This window comes from Pantherophis guttatus, chromosome 11 (assembly GCF_059756535.1).
Source record: "Pantherophis guttatus breed Tessera chromosome 11, ASM5975653v1, whole genome shotgun sequence".
NCBI classification, from domain to species: Eukaryota; Metazoa; Chordata; class Lepidosauria; order Squamata; family Colubridae; genus Pantherophis; species Pantherophis guttatus.
Window position 1 is genome coordinate 25,421,495 of NC_142073.1, and position 26,888 is coordinate 25,448,382.

The 26,888-nt window shown below is 46.0% G+C and overlaps 2 protein-coding genes across 7 annotated transcripts in view; one reads left to right on the forward strand and one right to left on the reverse strand.

Moving 5' to 3' along the window:
* Window positions 1-3,119: 3,119 nt before the first annotated feature.
* SS18L2 (SS18 like 2) lies at window positions 3,120-7,315 on the reverse strand. The gene is made up of 3 exons (XM_034425572.3): window positions 7,146-7,315; window positions 6,258-6,334; window positions 3,120-5,657 (listed from the first exon to the last, which is right to left on the reverse strand). The coding sequence occupies exons 1-3, from the start codon at window positions 7,212-7,214 to the stop codon at window positions 5,564-5,566; spliced, it is 240 nt and encodes a 79-aa protein (XP_034281463.1). The 5' UTR covers window positions 7,215-7,315; the 3' UTR covers window positions 3,120-5,563.
* Window positions 7,316-9,613: 2,298 nt separating this feature from the next.
* KATNB1 (katanin regulatory subunit B1) overlaps window positions 9,614-26,888 on the forward strand; it is a 28,637-nt gene continuing 11,362 nt past the window's right edge. The window contains exons 1-15 of one of the 6 annotated variants that reach the window (XM_034425575.2): window positions 9,614-9,863; window positions 10,259-10,455; window positions 10,730-10,860; window positions 16,211-16,328; window positions 19,737-19,837; window positions 20,478-20,519; window positions 21,043-21,126; window positions 21,259-21,374; window positions 23,125-23,196; window positions 23,366-23,516; window positions 23,813-24,000; window positions 24,101-24,231; window positions 24,729-24,779; window positions 25,510-25,586; window positions 26,329-26,448. In XM_034425575.2, coding sequence (XP_034281466.1) covers window positions 10,416-10,455; window positions 10,730-10,860; window positions 16,211-16,328; window positions 19,737-19,837; window positions 20,478-20,519; window positions 21,043-21,126; window positions 21,259-21,374; window positions 23,125-23,196; window positions 23,366-23,516; window positions 23,813-24,000; window positions 24,101-24,231; window positions 24,729-24,779; window positions 25,510-25,586; window positions 26,329-26,448 — 1,422 coding nt within the window. In that variant the 5' untranslated portion in view covers window positions 9,614-9,863; window positions 10,259-10,415. Of the gene's footprint in view, window positions 10,001-10,258; window positions 10,456-10,729; window positions 10,861-16,210; window positions 16,329-19,736; window positions 19,838-20,477; window positions 20,520-21,042; window positions 21,127-21,258; window positions 21,375-23,124; window positions 23,197-23,365; window positions 23,517-23,812; window positions 24,001-24,100; window positions 24,232-24,728; window positions 24,780-25,509; window positions 25,587-26,328; window positions 26,449-26,888 lie in introns of all 6 variants that reach the window. The other 5 variants (XM_034425573.2, XM_060681533.2, XM_087877339.1 and 2 more) reach the window with 5 other exon arrangements.

Genomic DNA, 26,888 nt, shown 5'->3' on the forward strand with positions numbered 1-26,888 from the left:
ATTGATTTATAACTGTGCCCTGGTGATAATAGAAAGAAAAATATTTCCGGAGGCTCCAAATCATTGGTCATATCCTTGCCACCAAGGGCATAGAGGCAGTTCAACTGGCAAGAGTCTCAATTTGTTAACAAGGTTTTTTTCCATGGTACCTCAAAACAAGGTGGATTGGGGGGATCTAGATTTCATAAAAGTATAAGTCGGTATCGGAGTCCTCCATATTTCTTATGGACATACAAAATCCCTTTCAGATTACTTTCAGCCTAGAAACTATGAAGCTTCTTGGGCAAATTTACATACATTTTTTTGCCTATTCCACTGGAAGTTCTTGAGATATGAATATCAGGGCTGCCTCTCCCCGTCCCTCCTTTTGGGGCAGCATTGACATCCAGAATGTATAGAGACATCAATCTACCCAGAGAGTTTAATCTACCCAATTCTAGGTGACCTCATTAAAAAGCCATGCTTCCTACCTTAAAAAAGACAAGCATAACATCCAGAATCCAATGCTTCTCACCTAGTCTTGGCATAATTATAGTTGCATGTCAATTAAACTGAATAATCTTGGTTTATGTCTAGGGCCTTATCATGCATGGATTGAGTTCACTCATACCCTGCTTGAGCAAGGGGTTGGACCTCCAAGCTCCCTTCCAATATAACAATCTTCTTACAATGAGTGCAATTTTCCTTCCAGAAAGCAATAATGGTGGGAAAACAAGCTATGATTCCATTGAGCCTTACACATGGAAGAGTCCTTTGAATAGTGGATATTTAAGGCTGTAGACAGGAAATCCTATCTTGGAAGTATCCCTACTCATTCTAATCACCACCAAAGTTAGTCTTCTGGATTGGGAGACCCTTAATCATGGCTGCCTAGGCAATGGGTCACACAAGGCTTCTAGTATACCATAAAATCTTAGTGGGCTGGAAAATCAAATATGTAGAAACTTGAATTAGTTTGTCGCAAGAGAAGCTCCGAGAAATTGGGAAGAGGTGTCAGTTTCTGTTCTTCTAGACAGAACACATCTAGGGCTCTTTCAGTTCCAAAGGCAGATTTGGTTTAACTGGTCTGATGTGGATCTGGAAAAACGTAGAACAGGGATGTCAAACTCGCGGCATCATATGACGTATCACAACTTTTTCCCCCTTTGCTAAACTGGGGGTGGGCGTGGCCAGCGCATGACACATCCAGCCCGCAGGCCATGAGTTTGACAGCCCTGATGTAGAAGAATGTAGGTTCTCCTATTGAGCAGGGGCTGGACTAGAAGACCTCAAAGGTCCCTTCCAGCTCCTATCCTATCCTATCCATGTTTTTCAAGAGATCACACAGTTCAGAATCCTTCAGTAGATCTTTTTCCACTATAAGCTATAACTGCTGCCTGAATAACAATATCTTCATGGCGGTAGCCATAGATTCTCTGGACATCAGATGTTCCCAGGGGGTCTTCTGTGCCTCGCCTCAATTCACTCTGCTAACCCAGATGCTGCATTTGATACATCTGAAGACCACAGCTGATTATGATGCAACTGTCCACAAACCCTACCTTTCCCACTGATTGCCCTCAGCCAGTGACCCCAGCTGCACTCTGGGCTCCACTGCTTGGTCCTGAAAGGGCTGCTCTGCCCACGTGTTTGAATCTGTCTTAGTAGCAAGTAAACTTCCTCCTGCAAGGTGAGCTTCCTGGGCTGGTTGGACAGGCCTTCATGGACCCGTTCAGCATTCCCCACTCACATTCAAGACAACTCCGCCTTCTATGGCATTCAAGACGTACACCAGCTGTGCTTCTGTTGACATTTAGAGAAGCAGTGACCCTTTAAAGCCCATCTTCATTTTCTCTCCAGTGTGCCAGTGCTGCCCACAAGGCCCGTGACCTTGTGACGGTTCCCGAGTGAGTTCTATACCTGTGTGGTGTTCGGGCCTTGTCTGCAGGTGTCCCACCAAAAGCAACACAAGCCCAGGCCTTTTCCATTAGTGCTTCTCTGAGCAGGAAGATACTCCTCCTACATATATGTTGTAGTCCTTCGAGTCTGAAGAAGACACACTGTCATGCAGTTCATCTGTGGATAGGGAGGTGGCTCTGCAGTCCCGCTGAAACTCCAGGGTCTAGCACAGCGGGATGCTTGCCACGACTTCGGTCAGCAAGCTGCAGTTTCTAGTTCCCATTGCTTAATATAGAGGTCCTGCACCCAGCCTGTTCAGCTAATAGCCCCCACCCCTCTTTGCAACCCCTCCAAAGTTCTACCCAAAACGTCATTCCAATCACAGGAGGAAAATAAAACACGACTTAGCAATGAATTGAGGGTACCTGCTCTCCTCTTGCAAAGATGATTGATTTTGCTGACCAGGGAAATGTATGTACAGTATGTTCCACCTACTGTCTTTATAAAAGAAAGCGCTGAGGTCGATTTGGGGTGGGGTGGGGTGGAGAGGAGTATCTGTCTTCTAGTATTGGAAACAAGCAAATAGGTGGAAGCTACAAAAATCATTGCTGAAAAATTCAACTGTCCTTGAAAATTAGCTTGAACCTTACTTGTTTGCCTCTTTCTCTTCTCTTCATTTACCATTCCCTTGCTTTCTTTTGATCCATCCAGTTTTCTTCCTTCTGTTCTCTTTAGTTCTCTTCCCACTGGAGCTATTATTTTCCCTTGCAGCATCTCCATCTTATCCCCCCCCCCCCATCTTCTTTCTGGCTGTTTCTGCTAGAAAGAGTAAGTGTTGTGTGCATATTTGTTTTCTGTGTGAGAAAGAATGAGTGGTACATGCAGATGGGAATATGCTAATTTAATAAAGGGAGTGCCTTATTTTACAGGTAATACACTTTGATCAATAGGCTTAAATTCAATGAATAAAAATAATTTTTTTCCTCCTTGCCCTGCCTATTGTTAGGCTGTGGATTCTGCCACATATATTCACTTAACACATGTACATACAAGCCATTTATTGGAGCATATGAATATGCAGCATACGTTTCATCTGAATATACTAAGATGTGTTTTAAAAAGCTGTCAGATTACCAAAGTCAGCATGTCACAACTATGGTAAAATGGTCAGGCACTGCAGTGCTATAATATGCTGAACTTTCAGATTTGGTTGACTTTTCTTATCACCCTGGTAACTCAAATTCAAGAAGTTAAATAATAGTTTATTTAATTGAAATCCTTAATAAATGATTTTGGAATTTTTAATACATTTATAATAGCTTTACAATGATTTAACAAGTTCTAATACATTTGTGGATTCCAAACTATAACTAGAGGGCAAGGTCACTTGCATTTAGGTTCTAATTCAACATTAGCCACAGGAGAGACTGAAAGGAGAACTAAGGAGAAATTTCCTAACAATGAGAAGAATTAACCAGTGGAACGACTGGCCTTCAGAAGTTATGGGTGCTGGAGGGTTTTAAGAAGAAATTGGGCAACCATTGTCTGAAGTGGTAGAGGGTCCCCTGCTTGAGCAGGAGGTTGGACTAGAAGACCTCTAAGGTCCCTTCCACCTGTTATTCTAAAAGACATTTAAGAATAGAAATTTTTAGGGTTTTTTTTATTTCTTCTAAATTTTTGGGAATTTTGAAAATTATTTTTAGATGAACTTCAAGAATGTTTTAAAAAATTCTTATAAATTTTTACATATTTTTTTTAATTCTGAACATTAAAACATTTTTTCCAACATTTTTCGGAATTTTCTTTTCTACATTTTTGAACATTTTGAAAACTGTAATTTTTTTAATTTTTAAATGAACTAATTGTGAAAAGAAACATAGTCATGGAAAAAGTGTCTGATGCTGTTGTGATTTGCAAAATATGTTCCATGTATGTACTCATGACCTGAACTACACATGTACCAAATGTAAACTTAATGAATTTCTTGAAGTAAAAGTAAAAGATCTAGCGGCAACTCCAACCAATCTAAGACTCAACCTACAAAATGAGAAACTCCAACCAAAGCAAGACGACTATCCCCAAATTGAACATAAGGAACAAACTACTACCAGAAGAAATGAACCTGTACACGAACCTTTACAGACAGAGACCGATGGCAACATAGAAGAAAACAACCACCGTCCTAGAGCAAAATCCCTGCTGTCTAGTGTAGCCCAGTCCAGGGAAGCCCCACTGAAGCTGAGCAATCAATTTCATATCCTCCCCCTGGAAAAAAGCCTGCAGACACCTGGAGAAGGACATTAACAGCTGTGACAGGAAGAAAAGCAGCCCAGACTTTCCCAAGAAAAAAAGGTGTGTGTTGGTGATAGGAGATTCACTTCTCAGAAGAACAGAATTGGCAGACTAGATCAGACAATCCATCTAGGGAGATATGTTGTCTCCTTGGAGCAAAAATCAAAGATGTTGCTGAGAGCCTTACTAAAATAATCAAGCCCACAGATTACTATATCAAAAGACTATGAGCAGCTCTGCAAGAAAGTTAAGGAGTTAGGAGCACAAGTGGTGTTTTCATCAATACTTCCAACAAAAGGTCAACATCCAATGAGGGTACAAAGGATTTTAGAAATAAACCACTAGTTTAAGAGATGGTGCCAAAGAGAACTTTGGATTCCTAGACCAGACTGCATTACCTACATAAAGGGCTTCCGGCAAGGGATGGGCTGCCCCTCAAAAGAACTGGGAAAAATGTATTTGGAAGACGACTGGCTCAGCTTATCCAGAGGGCTTTAAAACTAAACCTGAGGGGGGAGGGTGATCAATCTCTAGGATTTTTAGTGCCTAATCCCAAACTTAAACCCCAAGACAGCCAACCAAACAAGGTAGGGAATGATGAGGAAGGGGATATAAAGCAAGAGATGTAGGAACCATATCCAGAGTGAGCCATAAAGGACTCATGCTTATACACTAACGCTCAAGGTTTGGGGAACAAACAGAGTGATCTTAAAAGTACTAGTATATAAGGGCAGGTATTGCTACAGTTACCATTACTGAAATTTGATGGGATGAAACTCATGACTGGAATGTACTGCTGGAAGGATATAAACCGTTCAAAAGAAACAGACTTAACAAAAGAGGTGGTGGAATTGCATTACATATAAAAAATCATTACAACTTTATAGAAATGCATAAAATCAATATAATGAAAAATTACTTAGTTTTATTAGCAGGGAACATTTCAAGACTGCTAATGGATCTAAAAAGAACAAAAAAGCCACTTTGAAAGCACATTACCCTGTTTGCATCAATCTGTTTCACTTGGAAGCTCATTTACATTAGATAGCCAAATACATCAGGATTTAAGATAATTCCAAGGTTTTTTTTTAATAAATTATAGTTTACAATCAAAGCTTGGCATTCTTAGCATAAAACAAAACAAAAAAATATGAAAAAACTTCTGCCTGTGAAAACTATGATCCCCAAGACTTCCTGTAGTGAAATATTACTGTAATTGACTTCAATAGCATTTTCGTTTGGCGTATGGAGAGAAATCAAACAGTATTTACTGATCGTGCCAAGGCATGTCCTCTTTTACAGGAAGCTCAGTTCTGAGATTCTTCAGGTGCAGCTGGCCATCTCTTCCTTAAACGATTCATTCTCTGTAAATACAGATGTGCTGGGAATGGTATCACTCTATGACCGTCTTCTCTACATTTGGGGAAGGAGATGCATCAGCAATAGTAGCCAAATAAATAAGATTTCTGTGCAATGTGTGCTGGTGCCTGTAGGAAGAAAAACGAAGCGGCAGTTGAATTTTCAGAACTGCTGTTCTGGTTTCTCAACAGCTGCCAAAGACTTCTGGGGCCTCCTCACTAAAGCAAGCTCTATCCTGTATTCATAGGATTGCAGTTGATGCCTTACACTAAGCTGCTTATTTATGCATCTAATCACTTACTTTGATTTCCCAATTCCAGGACACTGTAAGCCAGTCTAGGGTTAATTACTAACCTCCACCTGAAATAGTATTTTGTTAACTGCATGTTGTCCAATTCCAGTTTGATTATTCTCATCCAGCTAAGTGGAATGGGACAACTTGCCACAGCCAACTTACTGTGGGCCAACTCACCGCAGGAAAATTTAACAATTCGATTTAATTATTTAACAGAAACCTGGCCTTTGAGTTTATCAACACTTTCATGCAAAAGATATTTCCATTGGAAGAAGCACACTTCAGGGGCAGCAGCGGATAATCTGGAGTACGTGACATGGATGCCACTCTTCACCGGAAGGGTTAGGATGATCAACCTGCCCTCAATGGATCCAGGCATGAAAATTGAGTGGGATTTAATCCTGCGTCCTTCTGTCAGAATAAAAATCCTTACTGCAGACATTCTGCGGCTCTTCCTTTATTCTGATATTCCACAATGCAGCGGATCAGCTGATCGTTTTCTTCCAGCAGCTGAAAGTCACAAGAGGCACTGTTACATACAAAGGCAGCTCCTTCTGTAGGAAGTCTGCATCCACCCACCCGCCCTCCTAGAGAATGAAATATTTTGGGGGATATTAAAAAGGATGTTTCTCTTAAATTTTGGGCCAAATGTATATAGATTTTAATTGTTTTTAATATTTGTATTTCATGTTTTTAATTCTGGCTGTGCACCGCCCTGAGTCCTCAGGGAGAAGGGCGGTATATAAATCGAAAATAAATAAATAAATAAATAAACTAAAATAAAATAAAATAAAGAAGGAATTGGGGGGCGGGGAGTCTTAAGGGAGGAAAAAAACCAGCCCCAAGCAGAAACTGAGGCGGCCAGCTTTCAGACATGTGGACTTGGTCATCCATTCAGGAAGGCTGGGTCGGGCAAGGGGGAGGTTGCCAAGATTAGCTCCTCCAGGACCCCACTGGAACCCCACCCACCCTCAGCCCCATTTTGCCAGCTGCCCCAGAAGCGGCCGCTGCGGGTGGGGTGCCTCTGCTCGTCAACAAGCGGCCCTTCCAACTCTTCCTCGAGGCTTCCTAAGCGGCCAGGCCGGAGACGCCCCTCGGGGCTCCCTCAGCCCGGGACCCTCGAATCCACCCCGCAGGCCGCGCGGCCGGGGCTGAAGCCGGACTCGCCATCGGCACATTCGCCATTCCTTCTCCGCCGAGCAGCAGCGCCTCCCGAACCTCCGCCCCAGGCGGGAGACGCTCGCAGGGAGGAAGCGCGGCCCACCCGGAGCCGTTTCCTCCCCGCCCCAGGACGCTCCTTTCGCCGCCAGCCGCCGCTCACCCGTCGCAGCGTCTCCTGGTTCACCTCGGCTTTGCCGCGCAGGCGCTCGGGGACGAAGACCACCGACATGGCGCGACCGGAAAGCCCGCTTTCACGCCGCAAGGCCTGCCGGGACTCCCCGCTACGCGACCATTGGCTGCTCTCTGCGGCTCTCGCGCGGGAGGCCCCGCCCCCACGGGCCCTAGAGACGAGCGATCATGTAGACAAGTTCGCCCCGATGGGCTCCCTAGCTTCCGGGTAAATTTTTTCCCGACCCGCGGAGCGTTTGGGTGCCTTTAGGGGAGACGGGACAGGTTCGGTATTTCAGGGGCTGCCGCGAAGAAGGTGGGAGGTTGCCTGTTTCCCAACACAAGAGCAACGGATGGAAACTAACCAAGGAGAAGCAACCTAGAATGAAGGAAAAATTTGCTAATGGGAAGAGAAGATGCTCCAAAGAAAAGGAATCGAACCTATATCATTTCAGATAAAGCGACTGGTAGAGCAATCAACCAGTGGAATGCCTTCCCTACAGAAAATTCCAACTTTTTATTTTATCTAAGACCTTCCCTTGGGGATTGATCTTAAAACTTCAGGTTGCAAGTTTTCCTGAGCTGCGATGGCGCAGTGGTTAGAATGCAGTACTGCAGGCTACTTCTGCTGGCTGCCTGCAATTTGGCAGTTCAAATCTCACCAGGTCAAGGCTGGCTCAGCCTTCCGTCCTTCCAAGGTCAGTAAAAGGAGGACCCAGATTGCTGGGGGCAAGAAGGCTGACTCCGTAAACCGCTTAGATCTTACAATCCTGTAAAGTGGCATATAATTCTAAGTGCCATTGCTGTTCCTCATCCGAAAAGCCTCCAGTGGCCTCATCCAGGAAGCTTCTTCAGCTCTGACTGGATGGTGGGGAATGGAAAGATTAAATAAAAATAAAGCAACACAGAAAATCATATAATTGCAACTTATGATTTTACTTCTTTGTTTCTATTAACCTTGCTTGCACATGCAAATGAAAATCACATGGCCTTAGAATTCTGGCATGGTCTTAAATGCAAGGTTGGTCACAAAGTTTTAAGAGCTTAACAATGACCATTTAAAATTCTTGAGACCAAAGGTCATTTAAATTTGACAAAAATTTTAAGTTGTGTTAACTTTGAACAGCCTCTGAAACAGTCAGTGAGCAAGACTATCTGTACACATTAGTTTCTAGCTTCTTCTGCAACTCCAATTCATGCTGACATTGTTGAGTGGGTCTCCAAAATGTTTTTTAAAAAAGCCTCCCCTGTGATAATGAAATTAAGAGATTTCAGGTCTTCACCTAAAGTTTAATGCTACAAATCAGTTAAATTGTTGGGCTTTATTTATGCATTTATCAAATTTATATGGCTCACCACAAAGTGATTCTGGGTAGCATGCAATAAAATAAATTAAAACATATAAAATCAGTATACCATATACCATATAAAAAATTAAATACCAGTAAACCATATAAAAAATTTAAACATATAAAACAAGCATTCCCATCTTTTTGTTTTCCTGTCTGCTGCCATTAACTGGACTCTTGGCAACTCACAACAAACATACATTGAAAAAATAAAAATCATAAAATGTCACTTAAAAAAACTTTATTCAGCATAATGTCCAGCACTTCAGTTTTTTAACAGCTTTCAGAATCATTGCCTCAGTAAGATGGGAAGAGTAGAAATTCAGTAAATAAAATTTGGGCCACTGGAGCGTTTGCTGGAGATGGAGCCATAAGAAAAGGTTCCTGTGAATGCCAGCCTTCCTCTCGGTATTAGGGAATCAGAGGCAGCTCCTCCGGAGGTGCCCCTGGCTGGAGAAGGCGGCTCCAGAGGGGCAGCCTAGCTGTCCAGCTGCTTCCCACAGGGTTTATTGGGCACCTTCTGTTAAAATGGGCCCAGAAGGGAGGGGGGGCATCACCCCCACTTTCACCCCCTGGAACCCATTTTGGTCACCATACTACAAAAAAGAGGTTGAGACTTTGGAAAAAGCTCACAGAAGAGCAGCTAAGACGACCAAAGGCCTGGAGGTTAAACCATACGGAGAACGGCTGCAGGATTTGGGTTTGGCCAGTCTAGAGAAAAGAAGAATTAGGGGGGGACATGATAGCGGCCTTCCAGTATTTGAGGGGCTTCCACAAAGAGGAGGGGGTCAAATTATTCTCCAAAGCACCGGAAGGCAGGACAAGAAATAACGGATGGAAATGAATGGAGGAGAGAAGCAACCTGGAATTAAGCAGTAGCTTCCTAACAGGGAAGACAATTAACCAGTGGAACAGCTGGCCACCAGAAGTTGTGGGCGCCCCATCCCTGGAGGCCTTTAAGAAGAGCCTCCCTTCCAGCTCATCCTCTTCCACTCTTTGCAGGCAGCATCACGCCGCGCCCCTTTCCCGGCCCTCCTCCTCTTCCGCGCCTCCCGGGGAGGGACGAGGCCCCGAGCCCCCGCTCCCTCCCCCCGTGGCCCAGGCGGCGCTTACTTCCGGCGGCCCTGCTCTGTCAGGCCACGCCCACTTGAGGCGCTTCCGTCTACAGCCCCGCCCCTTTCGCGCAGAGCCTTGTTCTCCGCAGAAGCCCGGCGCTGCGCCTTGGCGACTCTGCTTTTCTTAAGTCTACGGGAATCGCAGCCCTTTCTCGCGCTCTCCAATCTCGTAGCGATTGGTCAACGTCTCCGGCAAAGGCGGCCCTCGCTTTGATTGGCACGCCGGCAAGCCAACGACAGAGCCAGGTAGTCGTGCCCGGGAGGGTCGCTTCGTGCGCGGTCTGTTGCCAGGGCGTCGGTTGTCCGGCAGCGGCCAATCGGGGCGCGGGATGGGCTGAGGGCGCCCGGAGCCGTTCCCCGCAGAAGCGCCGCCGCTCCGCCAGGTGGGTCTTCAAGCGGCTCGCTGGGCCGGAGGCCGCGGGGGGCTTCCCGGTCTCAGCTCGCCGGGGGTTGCCGCGCCATTCCTCGGCCGGCGGCGCGGCGGAACTCCCCGCCACCAGACGTCAAGGCGGCCCGAGCCGAGGGCGGAGTCGGGCCGCAGCCCGGTGGGCTCGGCGCGGTTCTGGGCTCCCACCGCATCCCCGGAGGGAGGGCGGGGCTGCGCTGGGCTTCCCTTTCAGCCGATCTCCTCCCGCCTGCAGAGCGCCTGGAAGGGAGACGCCGCCGCCGCCGCCGCCACGGATGGTTCCCGGCTGACGAAGCTGCCGCAGCTGCTCTCTCGGGGGCCGGAGCCGGGGACCTGGGGGGCTGAGCCCCCGCGCTGCCGGACAAGGCCCCGGTCAGGACGGGGAGGCGGCCATGGCGGCAGCCGTCGCCACCAAGACGGCCTGGAAGCTGCGTGAGTGGAGCTGCCCCGCTTCTCCGCTTCTCGGCCCTCGCAGGAAGGGGGCGGGGGAGGCGGGAGGTCGGGGGGGGCGGTCAGAGGAGGCTCTTGGCGGCTGCTCCGGGAGGAAGCCCAGGAGGAGGAGGAGGCGGCGGCGGCTCTTGTGCCCCATTGCCCCAGTGTGGGTGATGCTTGGCGGCCTTTCCCTGAGAGCAGAGGCAGAAGAAGCCCCTGCAGGAAGGGAGCCGAGCGAGCGAAAGAAGCCAATAACCGCCCTGTTTTTATGCAGAGGAAATCATCGCCCACAGCAGCAACGTCTCTTCGCTTGTCCTGAGCAAAAGTTCAGGCCGGCTCCTGGCAACGGGCGGAGATGATTGCCGAGTTAACGTCTGGTCAGTGAACAAGCCCAACTGCGTGATGGTAAGGTTTGCTTCCCTCCTTCGCCATAATCCAAGAGCCCTGGTAGCGCAGCAGACTAAAGCACTGTTATTAACATCCACTTACATCTGCTGCCTGCAGTTACTGCAGGTTCGAATCTCACCAGGCTCAAGGTTGACTCAGCCTTCCATCCTTTCTAAGGTAGGTAAATTGAGGACCCGGTTTGTGGGGGCAATAAGCTGACTTTGTATAAACATACAAAAAGTATGAAGGCTATTGCTTAACGCATTGTAAGCCTCCCTGAGTCTCCGGAGAAGGGCGGCATATAAATCAAATTAAAAAAAAAAAAGATGAGCCCAAAGCAGCTCTGCCTTTGTCCTTTTCCACCCTGGTCCTCCTTTTCTTCATCGGGAACCAAAGAGGGGAGGAGCCCTTGTTTCTTCCTCCCGGGTTGTCAGTTGTGGCTCTTTAGGTCAGTGTTTCTCAACCTCAGCCCCTTGAAGATATGCAGACTTCAACTCCCAGGATTCTGGAAGTTGAAATCCGCACATCTTCAAGTGGCCGAGGTTGAGAAGCACTGCTTTAGGTGCTGTGCTGGGCAGTTGAAAAGGGCCCAGGGAGCTCTGGAACAAGAGGCTTGACACGTGGGCCCAGGCTGATTTTGAACGGTTAGCAGCAGAGACTGGCTACCCTGTTTTATTGAGTAGACTGCATTTGGTGGGATTCAAATCACCTGCTAAGCCAGAGAAGCCACATCATGGCTTTGCAAAAGTGGACGTTCTGTCTCTTTCCCGCAATATTTTTTTTTATAAATGTGTGATTTTTAAAGGGCTTTCTTTCTTTCCTATCTCCACACAAATGTATTGAATAAAAGTCACTGTTTGAGAACAGCATTACAAGATATGATCCTATGTAGCCGGCTTGTATTCTCACTGATGCGCTCACCAGTACGCTCCCATAGAGAGGGGCTCCTCAGGGTGCCGTCGGCCAAACAGTGTCGACTGGCGGCCCCCAGGGGGAGAGCCTTCTCTGTGGGGGCACCTACCATCTGGAACGAGCTCCCCCCAGAGATACGGAAGATCCCGGACCTGCGCACGTTTCGCCGTGCTCTCAAAACTTTTCTATTTCAGCAAGCTGGCCTGGCCTAACTCCCATCTTTTAAATTTTTAATTTTTTTAATTCGTGATTTTACAAATTGGGTGTTTTAATCTGTGTTTCGGCCGAAATATTTAATAATTTTAAGGGATTTTTTAATATTTGTATTATCTGTATTTTATCTTGGCTGTTCACCGCCCTGAGTCCTTCGGGAGTAGGGCGGTATAGAAATTTGATTAATAAATAAATAAATAAAAATGCCCCTTTAGTTTGTTGGAGGGTTACATATAATAATATTGATATTGCCAGAGTTTCTTTTTCTGCTGATTGTTTAATCTTCCAGATTCTGTGTAGTGTATAAAGGAGAAAAGAAATGTACTTAGTAGACATACATAAGGGCTGTGCTGCTGGAATATTATGCTGCCTAATTCTGGCCCGGTGGAATTCCGAATTGGGAAGTGAAGAAACAAACTTGACAAACCCAGGGCTACATTATTTGAGGAGAGAAAGTGACCCTACACAGGTTTTTGTTACTGCTCTAAGAAAGTAATTATTCTGCTGCCCTTTTTGGCTAACAATATTAATGTTTTGTTTTTCTTGGCTGATGACTTACTATCTTTTCAACAATGAGGTGCTTAACAGAATGGCCATGTACTCTACCATCAGTTACCGTATTTTTCGCACTATAAGATGCCCTGGACTATAAGATGCACATTAGCTTTAGAGGAGGAAATCAAGAAAAAAAAATCTGCCTCTGCCTCCCAGCATCCATCCAGTATTCATCTGGCTAGCATCCTTGCAGCAAACAGCCTGGCTCTGCTGCCTCCATTTGGGAATGCTGGAGCCTTTACTGCCGAGCAGCTGATTGGCGGTTGATTCGGTCTCCCAGTGGTGATCAACTGTTCTAGGCTGTTCTAGGTGGCGGGGATTGCCGCCACCACTCATTCTTCACCGAGTTCATCACCGTTGCCCAATCGGCGGCAATAGACAGTGGTGATCAGGTGGCAGCGAACGGGCGGTGGCAATTGGTGGCAGTGAATGGCCAGCGATAGGCCTAGAGCAGCTGAGCATTGGTATTCTGGGAGGCCTATCCAACCCCTAATCAGCTGCTCAGCAGAGAAGGCTCCAGCATTCCCTGGTGTTTGACGCCGCCGCACCAAACCCAACCCACCCATCCACCCACCCCCGGCCACAATATTTGCTCTATAGGACGCACAGACATTTCCACCCACTTTTGGGTGGGGGGAAGTGTGTCTTATAGTGTGAAAAATACGGAATATCCTAAAGAACTCGTGTTTTGATTACCATCCAGGGCAATATAGGTTATCATCAAGTAACAGTGTTTTTCTACCAGTTTTCCTAATTGAAAGTTCTTGGGCAAAATAATTATTGGCTGCTATTTGATTTGCACTACATCCCCACAGCAGAACGGTTGAATCTGTAAGGTGAAAAGCAGGTCTCAACCCCACTTTCCCAAAAGCCCTCAAGGAGTTCCAGCACTTACCTCAGCCAGGTCCCGCTTGTTCAGTGGCATGGAAGTTCCCACTTCCATCCACATATCTCCCACCCCCAAAGGCTGTGTGTGAAGGAAGTTGCTAACAACCTGTACTGCCTTTAGTCCCCAGAAAGTTAAAATGGAGATAACGAACTAATTATAATGCAACCTCCTGGCCAGAGGATTCAGATTTTGTTTCGTTCTCCAGTGGGAGATGAGCCAATTTCATAAAAGTTAAATTTTATTAGGAAAAAAAGACATGAGGAATCCTCCCTTTTTATTTTAATACTCGTTAAGAAAGAAGGTAACTTGCGGAGCTGCCCAATTTCACAGGAGGGTGTGTGTTTGTTTTCAAACTACTCTTGACTCTTGGCAACTACAAAGTCCATGTCGTTTCCTAGGCAAGAGTTCTGGCAGTAGCTTTGCTATGGCTTACTTGGTTAAAAACAGAAAAGGGAAAATTCCCAAAGACGTATGTTACACTTCTGGTAAACCACAAGATGGTGGTTTTACAGGTTGCTTCGACAGTCTTTTGGCAACTTAACCAAACACTTTGCTGGAAGAAGAGAGGGGCATCCACTAAGTAACTCTTTCTTTTGCTGACTTAGCGTGTCTCTAAAGACAGCCATCTCCAGCAGTGTGTGAGTTGTGCTTTTCCGTGGTCACACCCTAGCATTTTAGCCTTGTGGTTGGGCAAATTTCCTTAACCAGTCAGTAGGCAGCTCAACCTGCAGCACAGTGTGATAAGGGAGTTTTTTCCCAGTGTTTGGCCCAACTGACTCCATATAGCGATGGGAAGGGACGGCATGCACTACCCTAAGCTGCTTACAGGAGAGGCTGGGTAAAATGCCGTCTGCTTCTTGCTCATAACAGCACTTGTTCCTTTAGGATGCTCTCAACAGACCTTCGCTTTTCCCAAGTTAACATGCCCTAAGTGCAAACATACTTCTACACAAACGTTAGAAATATATTTGGGTAGCAATGAATGCTGACAGAATGTTTCTGGCTAATGATATTTTGCAGTCCAGTATTTACTTAAGGAAAATTACTGACAGTTTTTAATTTTGATACTACAAAGGCTGTGATGACGATTACCCCAGCCACTGCGGCTTCCTTAGCAAACCATTACTCTAAACACTGCAAATCCGGTTGATGTTTCATCCAAGAAAGTTATATTGCATCCCAAACAGAGGGACTGTGAAGTTGTTAAGCTGCAGCTTCTAGGCCTTCTCTATAGCTGGGAATCTGAACACAGCCAGTGCAGGGTGAGTGTGGATTGCTGATATTTCAGCTTCAGGTTGAGGCTAGATTGGTGGGCTCCCAATCTCACTTTTACAGCACAAATCTCCCAAGGCCTCTGGGCTGATCTGGAGGCCGGTGAAAAATCTCCCTCCTCCCCAAAAGGCCCAGTAGCCTTTGTCCTCTTAAGAGAAAAAATACATGGCTTCTAGAAGTTGGCACTCTTTTCCGGAGCATCAATATCCAGAAATTGGGGTGACAAGGAAAAAAACAACTTTAGGAATCATGTTGGGGGCCATCATGATTAAATCAGTCACCATTGTAAAAGTAGCTTATTGTTTAGATATAAAGTCATATATAAATCTCTGTTTGTGAAAGTAACTGCTACTGTATTGTTTCACATTACTCCACAAATGGAGATTATCTAATTTCCAGAGCAAACTTCACAACTGTGGTGATTGCACATTACCAAGGCTTTTCTTTTTATTTTCTTTTAAATATTTACTGATTAATTTTAGCAATGAATACCCCAAATGTGTATTCCTTACACTAGATGTAGAAAGTCTACATACTGCTGTTAAAATGTCAGATTTTTGAGATGTAAAAAAATAATAGCAACATGAACCATTTCAATTTTTTCTACCTTTAGGATAACATAAACTGTACAATTCAATTGAAAAACAAACTGAAATCTTTTAGGGGGAAAAATAACAATTAAAAAACTGACAATAATGTGGTTGCATAAAAATGCACACCCTTAAACTAATACTTTGCTGAAGCAGCTTTTGATTTTATGACAGCATTCAGTCTTCTGGCGTAGGAACCTGTGAGCATGGCACAGCTTCACTTGGGGATCTTTGCCCACTCTTCCTTACTAAAGCACCCCAAAATCTGCATAGGAGATGCCCTCCAAATTGTGAGGGCATCTCCTGTGCACAGCCCTCTTCAGATCATCCCACAGATTTTCAGTTGGATTCAGATCTGGGCTCTGGCTGGGCCATTCCAAAATCTTGCTCTTCTTCTGGGAAGCCATTCTTTTGTTGATTTGGAGGTATGCTTTGGTTCATTGTTTTAGCAAAGGGTGTATAGACTTTCTACATCCACTGTATATGTCAGCACAGCACCCAACCCCATATTTCCTTCTGGCTCAAAGAAATGGAACTATTTTCCATTGGTTGACATTTGTCTCCTTGCTAACACAGATATCCCTGGAGCTGAACAGCTGTAGATACTCTTTTTAACAGTGCTGAGAGAGAGATTCTGCCTTTCTATGAAGAGAATTCAGAGGCAGAAATAGCAGTTGGTCAATAGGAAAAAAATAGTAATTTATTTTGCAGTCATCTTTTAAATCAAGAAGGTACTTATTGTTTACTAAGACAAAGACTAGCAAATTGACATATTTGCATAATTTTGACCTGTCTTGCACCAAAAGACAAAATTAAGCCTATCACAAAAAAAATTTATGTGCTGCTACTGCTCAGATCCTTATTTCATGACCAAGTTAATTGTGGCTGGCACCCCTCCCTTCAGTTGGCTGACTCTTGTTTTTTTCATCTTGATCAGAGTCTAACCGGTCACACAACGCCTGTGGAGAGCGTGAAGATTAATACAAATGAAGAGCTCATTGTTGCAGGATCTCAGTCAGGCTCCATTCGTATCTGGGACTTGGAAGCAGCCAAAAGTAGGTTTGAAAGACGTTCTGGCACCTTCCCTCATCTAGCTGGCCTGTAGAAAGGAAGCCAGAGAACCATGTTTTGCTCTGAGGGTTACTTCTTTAGTCTTTTTCAGATAAAAGTCTGTAGTTGATCTCGGTCTGTTCTGTATGAGAACTGGGTCTCCCTGGATTCTCCCAGGTGGGCCACCGAGAATGATCAGGAGTTTTGAGCCACAGATTTCCTTTCTGGGCACACAGTAGCTTTGCCTTAAGAAATCATAACATGAAAAACAAAAATGCACGTGACCCTCAGGTTTTCCATTGCACATAGACATTTATTGAAATTGATTGGTGATCTTATTTAGAATTAAATCTTCGTTAAAAGTGCCTGTTATTAAGAGAACTGGTTCTCCTTCAAGCAACAGAGAGAAATTATACAGTACATAGATTAGGATTTCATTTGATAAATATTTATAATATAGACACACAATTCAGCAATTATAGCATTTTAAATGCCTTGGCATGTTATATGCTTATGTGTAATATCAGCAGGGTACCACTTTTCAAAAAGCATGAAAATGCCTTGCTAGCATCAGTCCAATAACTAGAGCCAGGCTTCATTAGAAAAACACGATTCTGTGGTGTTCTTAAAAAAGCATGTGATGTTCCAAAGAATGTGGAAAGGATTCTGGCCTGTAGGGTCATTTCTTGGGACATTGGCTCTTTTCTGTCTCTACGTTTCATCTATAAGCCATGGCTAATTATAAAACTCTATATAAATGTGTAATCATACAAATATTGCAATTATAGCAAGAACTATTTTAAAAAGGATTATCGTATTTTCCGGCGTATAAGACGACTTTTTAACACAGGAAAATCATCTCAAAAGTCGGGGGTCGTCTTATACGCCGGGTACCCGAATCTGAGTTGCTGGCGCTGACCGATGACGCTACGGGAGCATTGAGGGGAAGCTGTGCCAATCTCGTCAAGCCTGCATGCCACTCAATGCTGGAACCAGCTGGTTTCTGCGCAGAGCTTCCCCCAGGCATCCAGGGGGATATTACCGACGCTCCGACTTCCCCAGTTGACCCCCAGTGATGGCGAGCCCCACGTGTCTGGGGAAGTCGGAGCGTTGGTAATATCCCCCTGGATACCTGGGGGAAGCTCCGCTCAGCAACCAGCTGAGCAACCTGTATTTTTAAACCTTTTATATGTTTTCGTCCCCTATTGCAGTGCAGGCTCCAACATGTTGTACTTACTATAGCCTTCAGCACCCATACAAAAAAAATTCATATCCCTGGTTTATGGTTAAGATGCCCAATTTATGGTATTTCAGCCAGAAGTAATCTGCATTATACCGGATAATGCACTTAAGTTCAATTTAAACCTTAAGCAGAATGGCTTGCCTCAAGTCTTTATGACTAAGCATGTTTGCTTTAACCAGGTTTTATGCCAATACTATGTAATTGGAAACTGTTTTTAGTAAAACCTTAAAAGTGTTTTTCCCCCCTCTTTTTTAAGAAAATGGATGAGGAAGGATATAAGTACAGTGTGCTTTGTTGGCTGGGTAAAATCATTATTGTCTGAACCGCGAAATTTAAAATTATGAAGTTGGTGGTCCCTGAGGTCCAAAAGGTTGGGGACCCCTGGCCTAAGACCATCAGAAAACACATATTTTTGATGGTTTTAGGAATAACTTTATGGTTGGGGGTCACCACAACATGAGGAACTGTATTAAAGGGTCGCGGCATTAGGAAGGTTGAGAACCAATGCCATAGCTGCTTGCTTTGCTTCGCTTCGAATCCATTCCATCAGCAAGCAACTCCCTGCCTGCAATCAAGCAGGCAGGGAGTTGTGGACTTCAACTCCCAGAATTCCTCAGCCAGCAAAACAAAGCTGGCTGAGGAATTCTGGGAGTTGAAGTCTACAAGTCTTAAAGTTGCCAAGGTTGGAGACCCCTGTTCTATTGGGTAAGTTTTTTTCCCCTTTGGGATCTTTAAAAAAAATAGTTAATTGGGGTTTTTTTTAGTTGTTCTTTTTTAGACCTAGCCATTTAAAGTTTAGGAAGTTTTAAATTTAGTTTTCATATAAAAATTAAAATAAAATAAAATAATATTTGTGCAGCTTTCTGAGATTTAGTGTGTTTCTGTAGTGTTTCACTCTAACTACACAAACACACAAAATCTCACAAAGCTGTATGTGGAATTTTGTGTGTGTAAAGTGTGAAAGTTGGGTTTTTGGGCTTTTTGTGGCTGTGTGAGGTTCCTGCTTGTTGCAGGGACCATTTTGGGCCTAGCACAGCTGCTTTTACATTGTGGGTGAGCCAGTTGATCTTTTTTTAATTTTTATTTGGTGTGCGTTGGAAGAGGGGTAGTCTTATACGGTGAGTATAGCCCAAACCCTATATTTTAACAGGAAAATTCGGGGGTCATCTTATACGCCCAGTCATCTTATACGCCGGAAAATACGGTAGCAAATGGAAAAAACTGTCCCAAAATGATCTCATAAAAGGTATTGATTAATACAAGAACTCAGAACTTCATTGTGTTTTGAAATAAAAAGATGACTCTACTACGTTGGCCAATTGCATCCCAAAAGCAGCAGGCATCACCTGATCACCTGGCTCACACAGGGAGATTTCAACAATTCCTCTCCTATGAAATCCCTGGCCTGTGGAAGAAGCAGCCGGGGGGTGAGCCAGGGCAGGTAGAAGCAAGCGCTTAAAAGGATGATCAGGGGAAGGTTTTTCCCACCAGGCTGGCTTCCCTGCAGTCCCCCCACCCCACCCCCCGGTCTTTTTCTGGGCTCAGGCAAAGGATGTCTAGGCAGAAGTATTGGCATTGCTCTTGTTGAGTGAAAAAGTTGGCATTGTTTACAAGCATCTGGAAAGTCAGTCGCAGCAACCACCAGCTGAAGTGGCCTTGGTTTCCTTACGATTTACCTCCACACTAATGGGACAGACCAGACTCTGGAGCCTTCTGGACGAAAATGGCTTCTGCAACTGGCATATTTTTCCCACTACTGTAAAATCATTTCAGCCCTTGACTGTTGCTTGCTAGGTTTGACTAGTCGGTTGACTAAGAAGTTGCAGCTGTAAGTTTTTATCATTCATCTATTATAGGAAGTAGATCCTGTTTGTCTGGTGTGTTCAGTTCAGTTTTGCACACAATATGTGGCCTCCTGTAACAAGTTTATAAAGATTTAATATCCTTCCCCATTGATTTCTTCTGCTATAGAAAAATGATCCTAATCTGACCCATTCGCTTTTAAAAGAAGCCGCATTTTTATTTAACTTTATAATAAATTATTTTAAAAAGAAAACTTAACTAAATATAACACAAAATTATACCAGCCATGCTGTCTGGCATGCATTTATCACTGGCAAAATAATGTCTTTTTAAATCAGAATTTTCTTTCCCTGAATTTCCTCTTCAGTCCTCCGCACGTTAATGGGCCATAAGGCAAATATTTGCAGCCTGGAGTTCCATCCTTATGGAGGCTTTGTAGCTTCAGGGTCCATGGACACCAACATTAAGGTAAGACCAATACATACATACATACATCTCTCTCTCCCTCCCCCCCCCCCTCTCCATGGTCTTGTGGAATGGTGATGAATGTTGTGACAGGCAGAAGCAGATTAAACGAATTAATAGTCAGTGTACTCGAGTAGCTGCTTGGAGTTCTTGTTTTTGAATGTGTCTTTTTGCCACTTCTGAATTTTGGTCAATTTCTTGTCATCCTATTGTAGTCTGCATTTCTTCATGAAATGAAGATGGGGAAGAGTTTTGCTGCTTGGCAGATTTGCTCTTTTCAAAAGCGCCCAGAGATCTGAAAGACATGAATATTGTTCTGGGTAACCCTGAACAAACAATACTTTCCCCCCAACATGGAGGTAGCCCAGCCATTTCTAGAACCACAGAAAGATCTGTGCACCATTATCAAACTCAGAAGGAAGAGGAAAAGAGGAATGCAGAAGAAGTTCCATGAAAAAGGGAGAGATGCGTCTTAGAGTGCGCCAAATATCCCTTTCAATTCTATTCGCTCCGTGCTCTGAAACAGTTACTCAGTCCCAAGTCAGAAATCAGGACTTCTTCATGTTAAGACAAGCCTTGATTGATTAGGACAGTTAAATGTTTTCTTCTTTTCAAAAGAAACAATATCTTTTCTTTCTTGCAGCTTTGGGATGTAAGAAAAAAAAGTTGTGTCTTCAGGTACAAGGTAAGGAGAAAAATAGGTTCTGTTTCACCTGATGTCCTGAAACCCACCTGTGCAACGCATAACATTTACTGGGACAATTTGAAAAGCTTTATGATCAATATACTTGTATTCTAATAAAGAGAAAACTATTAATCCATTTTCCTGTAAGATAAAGTATTCCGTTTTAATTGCACTTATAAGCAATTTGTTTTTCCTGATGTTCCCCCGGTTGAGCCTACCGTGAAATCCAGAGGCCGGGGGAAGGGGCAGAAGAGGGCGAGGGAAGCCGTCCTTTGGCAGACCTGGCCCTGGGATATTTGCGCACCCGAGAGTTGTTAAGGGTCTTTCCCCTCCTTCCGTCTCCTTTGCTGTCTTCTCTGACCCAGGAATTTCTCGGGTGTGTCATCCTAGGGGCTGACTTTAGGCAAGAACTTCTCTCTCAGCCCAACCTCTCATTGGCTGCAGTTGTCTAAAGGTGGGAGAAGCAGGTATTTTGAACGTTGCCTTGAAGGAAAAGCTGGATGCAAACCCTTTCCCTTTGCAGGGCCACACAGGACCGGTTCGGTGTCTCCGCTTCAGTCCAGACGGGAAGTGGCTGGCATCTTCCTCTGAAGACCACACAGTGAAGGTAGATTCCTCTGGCCCCCCCCCATGCCCCCCCTCTCGATGGCAGCCTGGGCCATCAAACAGCTTAGCTGATGGGTGTGAAATTTGTGAGCACCCTGGCAAGAAAAGCTTTTGTGGTTCTTTCCCTGCCTAGTTGTGGGACCTGGCTGCTGGAAAGATCATGTCTGAGTTCACGGGACACACGGGACCAGTCAACGTCATTGAATTCCACCCCAATGAGTACCTTCTGGCCTCAGGAAGCTCCGACAGGTAAAATTGGCTCCGGCTGGGGCTGGAGATGCTGTCTTGAGGTGGAAGATTTGCTGAGGGTTTGTTAGAATATGTCACAAGCACTCATGGTGTGGCGTGTAGGCTTTGAATTGTTGTTGACGTTGTGCGTGGAAGATGTTCCTGCTTTTAGGGAAGCCTTTTCTTCACCAGCTGGAAGCTGGTGCTTCAGAAGGAAGTCAGGATTTGCCCTCTGAGGTCCCCATCATGTTTTCCATAGTGTTGAAGCCTCCATGAAGCTCCTGAGAGATGTTGTACCTGGTCCTGGAGATGCTCTTTGTGCTCAAACCCAGCATTTCTCCATTTGCTGCCCTCCCTCCCTCCCTCCCTTCCCTACTGCGAAAATTTAGCATTCTTCAAATGTCGAATCCTTCAGGATTCTCTCAGCTCTCAGGATTCAATAACTGCGTGGCATAAACAGAGGTGTTGATGCTTAACTGGCCTGTTAAGTTGTCAGTATGTAAAATCTTTCCCGGTGGGTTGTGGTCCCCTAAAGCAGAGCTTCCCAACTTTTCCAGCTTTGCAGAACAGCAGGGGGAAGGGGGATGCCATGCTTCCTTGTGAGCGGTGGGCAAATGCACACGCAGCTCCATTTGCGCAAGCGACTGGCACACAGTGGAGCGCATGAGCTCGCCCACTGCTCACATAAGTGGAGAAGTGTACCTGCACCTGCCCAGCACTTCTGTGCCCTGGTTCAGAACGGCTCAAGGCCCACAGCCCGGGCATTGGGACCCCTGCCCTAAAGGATTCAGCTGCCTGGATGCTTCTTGACTCAGACCCAGCAAAGTGTCTTCTTCCTGCTGTAGAAGAGAGGGTGGTCCTTCCCCCGTCAGCCACAATGCATGCCAAGTGGTTGTTCTTGTCTTCCCATGTTTTTTAGCCTGCTGCTCTTCTCCAGAGTCTTAGGCCGGAGTTGTGTGCCTTAGAAGTCTTGTCTTCTGCCCTCTTTTGCCACTCATTGGCTTTCCTCCTGAGTTGTGCAACCCTTTTATTATTTTTATTTCCTGGATTATCAATTAAACAGGATTAAATTGTAGAAATATACTTCTGTGTATTCAAGTCAGTTTCTTTTGCTGATTCTACATTTTTCAAAGCATTTGTAGCATGAAATGTTAGCCTGCATTTCTTAGACAATATCTGCTATCTTCTTTCTCTGACTCAAAACCAAAAGTTTCACTCCAGATACGTTTTCCTGATTTCCTAGCAGTGTTTTACTTTTGGACATACTGTATCCTATGTTCTGATGGTCATAGATACATAGGTGCATACATAGGGTCATGTTTTTAAAAAAGCCAGAGATCCTTATAATCTTCCTCAAAGGTTCTTTGATTAGGAAATATTAGCCTGGATTAAAAAATGAAGCCTACTCCAGTATGTTGATAGGAGGGGCCATGTGCAGAAGTTTACTAGGCAAAAGCTATTTGAAGCCCCACCCCCCAAAAAATATTCATGCTCTTTCACATTTCCCCCAGGGGCTTAGAGCCCGGCTGAGGTACTTCTTGCTCCTTTAGATGACGGATGGTCTGTTCAAGGAGAGGTGGGCCAGCGTTCCTCACTTTAGGGATTTGAGCAAGTGGCAGCTCTCCTTCAGAACCCAGAAATAGAGAAATGAGATGTAAAAGGAGCTGGAAGTCGGAGCTTGGCGGTTGGTTGTGGCTGGAAGCAAAGAAGGTGGGATTGGAGAGAGCTGATCTTTCACTTCCATCGTCTTTGCTTTTTTGTTTTCTTGTAGGACAGTCAGATTCTGGGATTTGGAGAAGTTCCAAACAGTGAGCTGCATTGAGGAAGAGGCCACGCCTGTTAGGTAAGATGCAACAGGTGTTTGTCAGCAGGACTGGGGGTGAGTTGTTAGTCCAGGGGTTTCCACCCATCCAGAGCTACAGCTGGCCAATTTCAGGCTTTCCTTCAAATTTGGGGGCCGTGTCAGGTGGAATGGCACTCTTGTTGTTGCCTCCTCCCCCAACCCCCTGCAGGTGCGTGCTTTTCAACCCTGACGGCTGCTGCTTATATGCCGGCACCCAGGATGCCCTGCGAGTGTATGGCTGGGAGCCCGAGCGCTGCTTTGAAGTGGTCTTGGTGAATTGGGGCAAAGTGGCTGATTTATCTATCTGTAACAATCAGTTGGTGAGTGAAGGAATGTCAGAGTCAGATTTTCTGGATGATTCTGGCTCCAGTTGTTGTGCTGCTCCCTACAAAGGGCTTCAAGGGGGCTGGGGCAGGAACAGTGGGGATCCCCCCACCACCACACACACCCCTTGTTGCTTGCCAAGCAGCTTTCGTTCCCTCTCCTGGCAAACCCATAGCCCTAGTTCTCCAGATGGCTTTGAGGAAGGGCAGCCAACCTGATGCAGCACAGAATCTTTTTCTAGATGGTGCTTGAAAACACCTAAAATTCTAAGAATGTGGATTCTTTCTGTTAGATTGGCGTTTCTTTTACCCAAAGCACCGTCTCATCCTATGTTGTGGACCTCAGCAGAATCACAAAATGTGGGTCTGGGCTCCATGGGCTGATCAGAGATGACAAACCCCTGAGTCCGCCCCCATCGCTGGGCTCCTCCCTACGACGAATCTATGAAAGGCCAGCCACCACCTGCAGCAAGCCCCAGAGGTGAGGGAAGGGCAGGCTTTTCGGGAGGACGGGTGAACGGGGGGCTCCTGGGTGGTGGAGGCTCAGCTTCCTGGTCCTGTCTCTGTCTCGCACCCATCAGAATGAAACACAACTCAGAGAGTGAGAGGCGCAGTCCAAGCAGCGAGGATGACAAGGAAGAAAGGGAATCCACTGCAGAGATCCAGAACTTGGAGGATTACAAAGAGATATTCCGGCCAAAGAACTCCATCAGTGAGTTGGACTTAATGTTCTTGGATTGCTTTGGCTTGAAGTTGGGCAAAATCTGTGCATAAATCTTTCCAGTGTGTATAGCCTCAGCTTTATGAAGCTGTTAAGAATGCCTGTTCTATAAAGCTCCAGCTGCTTTTGTCAACTCTTCCCTCCAGAAGCTTCCAAGAGGCCATCTTGAGTCTCCAGGTTGCTACAAAAGAGCTTGACCCACAGTTACTCAGGTGGTGAGAGAGATCATCGTATCTGAGTTTCCAGGTGGATCTTTAGCAAGGGTTTTACTTCCCCTGAATGCACTGTTGGAAGGTATAAACAGCAGTGATTTGGAGCTTGTATTGCTAGGCTCCTTGTGCCCGGAGTCCTTCGGGTGACCTGAAGGCGGGAAGAGTTACTAGACAGCGCAGAAGTTAAGCTGCAGAAATCCAGAATAATGCCGTTTCTTTTGTAACCTTATGAAAAAGAAAAAAGTTCCAGTAGAAGTTGGGGTTTTGTCTCTACAGCACGAACTCCCCCCAGCAAGAGCGAGCCTTTTCCTGCACCTCCAGAAGATGGTGAGTTCAGAGCGCTGGGGAGGGGGCGGGGGGGGCTTTCCTGACGTCTCTTGGGCATTTGTAAGCAGTAAAGGGGAACACTGGGTGGGGCTGCGGTTTAACCTTTGGTGTTCCTTGCAGTCAATGAAAATAATAGGGGGAGCATTGAGTATAGTGGACAGTTTGGTTCTTTGCTCCCAAGGTGGCCAAAGAGGAGTCAGCTCAGCCCAGGGCAAAGGAGAGCAGAGACTTCCCCTTGTAGCTGGGCCTTCAGAGATGCCTGGGAGCAGTGGGGGTCTCAGGGAAGCCCCCAAGCAGGGCACGTACCCAGATGCTCCTGTCTTGCTTTCTGCAGCAGTCCAGGGGGTGGTATCCAGCCTCCCTAACTGCAGCCCTAGGTGGCCACCTTTTCTCTGGGACTTTGCTCAGTCAGTCAGTGGCATTTCCCGCGGAAGCTACTCATCCCCAGGGACCATCGTCCTGTTTTGTGGGACTGAACTACACAATTCCTGTGAAGAAATACCTAAGAATTGGGCCGAATGAAAACTTCCCACCTGCCGTTATCAGGCAGTGCGTGATTTTATGTACTTTCGTCAAGCGACTTTTTATGCACCATCTTTGTAAGCTTCAGAAAGTCCAAACCCTGGGGCTTTTCTCCAGAGCTCTCGTGCCCCCCTTCTGCCCAGCAGCATTGGTTTGGTTGGGGCTTTTTTGCCCTCTCCCAAGAGACCCTTTCCCCCTCTCCCTCTAGAGGCAGCCCCTGTGAAAGAAGCCTCGCAGGCTGGTCAAATAGGAGATGTCGCGTCCCCGTTGCCAGGCCAGGAGAGGGTAAGTGCCTTGCCCCCCGGTTTGCCAGATCAGGGCTGCTCCTTTGTGGGTGGAGGCCGCCTCTGTCAACATCCTGCATTGGGGTGGGGGGGCAAATGAGTGGCTTTTTTCGGGCTTTGAGCTGGCCAGTCCTGAGTGAGCGTGAGGAAAGGCTTGTGCCTGCAGCCCTCTTTGTCCAAGGGCCTGATTAGGCTTTTGAGCAATGGGGCAGCAGGAGGGCAGCAGGTCTCCCTTCCCCCCCCCTCTCTCCTTCTCTCTCTCTCTGTCAACCATCCCATTGGTAAATGTAGCAAAAGAAACTCCTGGGACATTATTTTACCAAGAGTCTAACTTTACTGATAATTCCACATTGGCACAGAAATAGCAACACCAGTTCTAAAAACAGCATAGGTAAAAAACCCTTTTCCCCCTGGACCTCCCCACAGTTCATTGTCCACCAATCAATTACTACTTTCATTTTATCTTGGGAACATTGTGAGCACCTTGGAGTTTTCCCAGTGTTTGACCTTGGGATATTGGGTTGCATCCCAGGCTTTGTCCCTGCCTTACATTCCAATACTTTCCCTCCCCCCTTCCAGTTTCTGTTGTCTGGATGCAAGCAGGGGTGTGTAGTAAGTAAGCCATGATTCTCATTCTCTCTCTCTCTCCCCCCCCTTCCCCTCTCTCCCTTCTTTCTCTCTTTTTCTATCTTTTTGCCCTGGAAAATTGTGTGACCGTCCTGTCCTGCCCTTCCCTACTGCAGACAGACCCTATTCAGAGGCAGCCCGTAGCTGCTTCCACCCCAATAACGCGGGTGGAGCCCTCGGTGATTCCAGCTGCCAGGAATGAGCCTATTGGGTTGAAGGCCTCTGACTTCCTGCCGGTAGGTTTCTTGCTTGCCAAAAAAAGAAGAAATAGCTCAGCAGCTAAGTTAGGGAGCAGTTTTCGATTTGACCAAAGGCCGAACAGTCTTTAGCGCATGCTCGAAGATGGCGGTGTTGGGTGAGCTCCCGGTCTGATGATGGGGGCTATTTGGTCTTTTCGGGGGGTGTAGGGTCGCTAAATCCATCTGCAACCCCGAGCCCCAGTGAGGAGAGCCCCTGCCCAACCTGGGGAGGATTTTTACCCCCTCTGTGACATCGTGGTTGGAGCGAGGGGCTAGCGGTTTGGGAGAGGCCCTGGAGAGTGCTGAGGACGCCGCTGAACGCCGCAAAATTGATAGCAGCGGCGGCGGCGACGCTATGAAACCACCCTGGGCGCTTCGGAACTGCCTGGAGCCCTGCGAGGTTATGGCGGCAATGAGGGCGCCGTAAAACAGCTGAG